Source organism: Lontra canadensis, unplaced genomic scaffold (genome assembly GCF_010015895.1).
Source record: "Lontra canadensis isolate GAN:19392208 unplaced genomic scaffold, GSC_riverotter_1.0 scaffold110, whole genome shotgun sequence".
NCBI classification, from domain to species: Eukaryota; Metazoa; Chordata; class Mammalia; order Carnivora; family Mustelidae; genus Lontra; species Lontra canadensis.
This window is the reverse complement of record NW_022631104.1, coordinates 1,838,072-1,843,026: the sequence shown is the minus strand read 5'-3', so window position 1 is coordinate 1,843,026 and position 4,955 is coordinate 1,838,072. Positions and strand designations below refer to the sequence as shown.

The 4,955-nt window shown below is 43.1% G+C and overlaps 1 protein-coding gene across 1 annotated transcript; it reads left to right on the top strand.

Annotated features, from left to right (window-relative positions):
• Window positions 1-3,179: 3,179 nt before the first annotated feature.
• Window positions 3,180-4,174, top strand: LOC116856532 (protein SET-like). Its single transcript, XM_032839972.1, has one exon. The coding sequence runs from the start codon at window positions 3,195-3,197 to the stop codon at window positions 4,065-4,067; it is 873 nt and encodes a 290-aa protein (XP_032695863.1). The 5' UTR covers window positions 3,180-3,194; the 3' UTR covers window positions 4,068-4,174.
• The last annotated feature ends 781 nt before the right edge of the window (window positions 4,175-4,955 follow it).

Sequence of the window (4,955 nt, the reverse complement as noted above, 5' to 3'; positions counted from 1 at the left end):
GTGCAATGGATTTTTGCCTGGGTCTTCAACATGGGCTCCACCAGCTTAGGTCAAGAAGTCAGATCCTGGGTGGAAGAAGGAATATCGGAATGCTCTCTCCACAAGCCTTAACAAGTGCTCACTCTCAGGGAAACACCAGTGCTCCAGAAGGGTCCGGTTTTACTGCGGAGTACCCTACCGCACACGCAGGGAGGGCTGTGAACTTCCAATAACCTGCTGTCTCCTCATGGGAATTGCCAACAGAAAGCAGATGGAAGCTAGCTAGCCCGTGTAGCCAGGGCCCCCAAGCATGCTAACCCCGCCGCAGGTGTTGTCTCTGAGCGATCCACGGTGCCAAGGACAGGTGAAGCCTCCCCACTCTGGGTAAGCTCTGAGGGTCTGCTGAGCACTGCCCAGGGAGCTGCACTCCCAGCCTGAGAGAGCGAGCCCCAAGGATGCACCAGGACTGGGAGAGGCACGGGGTGGGAGAGGTGGGAGGGCCGTCTCTGGCCGAGTTCTCAACTCAGCGCAAAAGTGTATGTGCTGTGTTTACGCTTTCAACACCAACAGAGTCACTTCTGCTTCTCCCGAAGGAGGAGAATGAATCTTAAGTTGTTCATCTTGAACCTTCAAGACCAACTGGACTGTTCTAAGATTTGCATACAAACAAAGCTCCTTTAAAAACTGCTGAATGAGCTTACTGTTGGGTGTTTTTATATTAACTGATACGCATCTGTAAGCATCACGAATCTGAAACAACTTACAGAGGCTCCTTAATGTCCGTGAAGAAGAGAGTAAAAGATGACTTCTTTTTGGTATTATTTTGATATCGGGGGGGAGGGAGTCTTCTCTTTCTAAAAGAAAAAAAAAAACAATTGCTTCTTCTACAGAAGAACTGAGAAATATATTTGCTTTGAAATTAATTTTTTTCCCTTTAATATGGAATCTTGCCAGGAAGAGAGAGAGGCCAGTGTTTCAACATTCTTCAAAGAGACACTCATATTTGTACATCGTACTTTTCCTGAAGTCAGAAGGCTGGGGTGAGGGGTGCCTGTGTTTTTAAGAAAGACACGAGCGTCATCTGACTGTGTCTGGAGTCATGGCAGCTTGACTACCCTACCTTCTCCTACAAGTGGTCCTTGAGGGCTTGTCTGGAGGTCCTAGGAGGGGAGCGCAGCCACCTGTAAACATTTGACAGAGAAAGAGTCCTCCTCTGTCACGGCAGGTGTCCTCGCCACGTGGAGCAGTGAGGGACAAGGGAGACACTGTCTAGCCAGCCACATCAGCCCAGTCAACCCTAGTGATCAACATGGGGACAGAACTTGCAGTCAGATTGCCCTCACGTCCAAAGATTGCCCTCACGTCCAAAGGTTTCTTCTTCAAACAAAGAATCGCCTTCCTAATACAGACACACATAAACTATAAGCCACTAAGAAATGGAAAGTTCTAAGTCATAGCCAGCAGGTGGCTATCCAACACCCAGGGTTGACAGAATGCTTGAAGATACGTGGCATCTACACACGCAGAGGGCGCCCCAACCCCAGCTGTGACAGTTTCCAAATTCTTTCTCCTCCTCAAGGACCACAAGAGGCACTCCATTTGAGATGAAGTAGGTGTTGGGGTGCCTGGGTGGCTCAGTGGGTCGGGCCTCTGCCTTCGACTCAGGTTATGATCTCAGGGTCCTGGGATGGAGCCCTGCGTTGGGCTCTCCGCACAGCGGGGAGACTGCTTCCCTTCCTCTCTGTCTGCCTGCCCTTCTGCCTACTTGTGATCTCTATCAAATAAATAAATAAATTTTTTTTTAAAAAAGATGAAGTAGGTGGTCTAATGCTTTTCAGATAGCTCAAAACTCTCACGATATAAAGGACTTCTCTCTGGATAGGTGTTGTGCGAGGCAAGAGCCGAGCCTCCCAGAAGCTAAAATGGCAATAAACACTAACGAAGGGAATTTAACCAAAATTGCATCTGCGACACTGTGAATTCTTCCAGCTACTCTAAAAAGAAGAGTGATAAGAGGTACTTGACCAAGTTCAAACTGCATGATTATCACATATTCTAAAATATAGTTTGGAGCGATCTAGCTGGCAGGGGGAAAGGCAGGCCTTCTCTAGAGGAGGACAGCTGGGGCCTCTACAATGCTTATACACCTTTTCTAGCATTCAGTCAAAAAGTACTAGTCAAGCCAAAAGACAGGACCATAGACAAAAAAGCCAAAGGAAAAAAAGTCAAAGGAAAAGAATCACAAATGATACAGATTCAAGTTACCAACACAAAGTCTGTAAAATAGTGGATTAATGCACAAATGGAGGAAGAGATTAAGAAAATAAGTAAATGATTTAAAAATTTCACCACAGGACTGTAATCAATAAAAATAAATTTAACTGAAAATGTAGCACCAAGCACAGCAGTTGCTCAGAGAAGATTTCAGTCAGTGGATTCACAGCAGAAAAAAAGCAGCAGAAAACTGGGTTAATAAACCAGAGACAGGTCTAGAGACAATAGCCACACAGAAGTAGAGAAAAAATTAAAAACAAAAAAACAAAGGGCATAAGTATACTGAACACTTTGGTCTGGCATGTGGAATTTGAGCAGAAAAGAGAATTATACAGAAGGACAAGATGTTTCCAAAGCTGATTAAAGACATCAATTTACAGATCCAAGAGCTTCTGTGAGCCCCAGCAGGGTCAGTGCAAAGGGAACTCGCCCAAGCACACAACAGTGAAAACCCCAGAAAACAGAGACAAATAAAAGCATCTTGAGGGGGAAAGAGACACACAGCCAAAGTGGCGAGAGCAGGGCTGTCTTCTCTGTGTCTCAGCAGAAGCAATGGAAGCCAGGAGGCAACAGAGGGGCATCTCTAAATTGCTAGGAGGAAATAACTCCCAACTCCAAGTCTATACCAAGGAACAATATCCTTCCAAAAAAAAATACAAAGTAATCTTCAGACAAATAAAAACAGTTCCTTGCTGTCATATCTGCTCAAAAGCAGGAGTTTTTCAGGCATAAAGGAAAGGGTCCAAATAGAAACATAGAAATACAGGAAGAGAGCAGGTACACCACACACATGTAAGGGAATATAACTCTGCCATGAGAAATGGTCCTAGAAGACATTACATTAAATGAAATAGTCTTAAATTTAAAAATAGAAATAAAAATAGAGCAATCAGAGCTTCCAGACATGCCTCTCTCCCGGTTTCCTGGAGTTTCCTCGCAGCATGGCCCCCAAACTCCAGTCTTCACTCCCACCTCAAACGAAGAAACTGAGACTGCCTCCTGCTCTCAAGCCAGGGCAGATATCAACATCTCAGCACTTGCATAAGGGAGAAAAAGAACAGCAAGAAGCAATTGAACATATTGATGAAGTACAAAATGAAATAGACAGACTTAATGAACAAGCCAGTGAGGAGATTTTGAAAGTAGAACAGAAATATAACAAACTCCGCCAACCATTTTTTCAGAAGAGGTCGGAATTGATCGCCAAAATCCCCAATTTTGGGGTAACAACATTTGTCAACCATCCACAAGTGTCTGCACTGCTTGGGGAGGAGGATGAAGAGGCACTGCATTATTTGACAAGAGTTGAAGTGACAGAATTTGAAGATATTAAATCAGGTTACAGAATAGATTTTTATTTTGATGAAAACCCTTACTTCGAAAATAAAGTTCTCTCCAAAGAATTTCATCTGAATGAGAGTGGTGATCCATCTTCAAGGTCCACTGAAATCAAATGGAAATCTGGAAAGGATTTGACGAAACGTTCAAGTCAAACACAGAATAAAGCCAGCAGGAAGAGACAGCATGAGGAACCAGAGAGCTTCTTCACCTGGTTTACTGACCATTCTGATGCAGGCGCAGATGAGTTAGGAGAGGTCATCAAAGATGATATTTGGCCAAATCCATTACAGTACTACTTGGTTCCCGATATGGATGATGAAGAAGGGGAAGGAGAAGAGGATGATGATGATGATGATGAAGAAGAAGAAGGATTAGAAGATATTGATGAAGAAGGAGATGAGGATGAAGGTGAAGAAGATGAAGATGATGATGAGGGGGAGGAAGGAGAGGAGGATGAAGGAGAAGATGACTAATGGAACACTGATGGATTCCAACCTTCCTTTTTTAATTTTCTTCAGTCCCTGGGAGCAAGTTGCCATCTTTTTTTTTTCCTTTTTCTTTTTCTTTTCTCCTTTTCTTTTTCTTTTCTCCTCTCGTGCTCATTCGCCCTGTTTTTTGAAGTCTCCTTTTTTTCTCCCTTTATACCATGGTTCTCAGCTTATTTGGGGGGAAAACACCTTGAGCAGAATACAGTGGGAAAAGAATCTCTACCCCTTTTTGTTCCAAATTCATTTTTGTCCCTTCCTGTCTCAACAAAAACAAAAACTTTATGGAATCAACACCACCGTGCTCTGTGGGAAAAAAGAAAAACCTTCTGCTCCCTTAGCTCTGCTGGAAGCTGGAGGGTGCTAGGCCCCTGTGTAGTAGTGCATAGAATTCTAGCTTTTTTCCTCCTTTCTCTGTATATTGGGCTCAGAGATTACACTGTGTCTCTATGTGAATATGGACAGTTAGCATTTACCAACATGTACCTGTCTACTTTCTCTTTTTAAAAAAAAAGAAAAAAAATTTAAAAAATTGGGTCATAGAAGGTCAGCAAAGGGTGGGTTTGAGAGGTTTGGGTGGGTTAGGTGGGCATTTTGACAACATGGCTCCTCCTTGGGCATGTTTAATTGTGATGTTTAATGGACATCCTTGCAGTTTAAGATGACACTTTTAAAATAAAACTCTCTCCTAATGATGACTTGAGCCCTGCCACTCGATGGGAGAATCAGCAGAACTTGTAGGATCTTATTTGGAATTGACATTCTCTATTGTAATTTTGTTCCTGTTTATTTTTAAATTTTCTTTTTGTTTCACTGGAAAGGAAAGATGATACTCAGTTTTAAACATTAAAATTGTGCAAGTTGCTTTGTTACAAT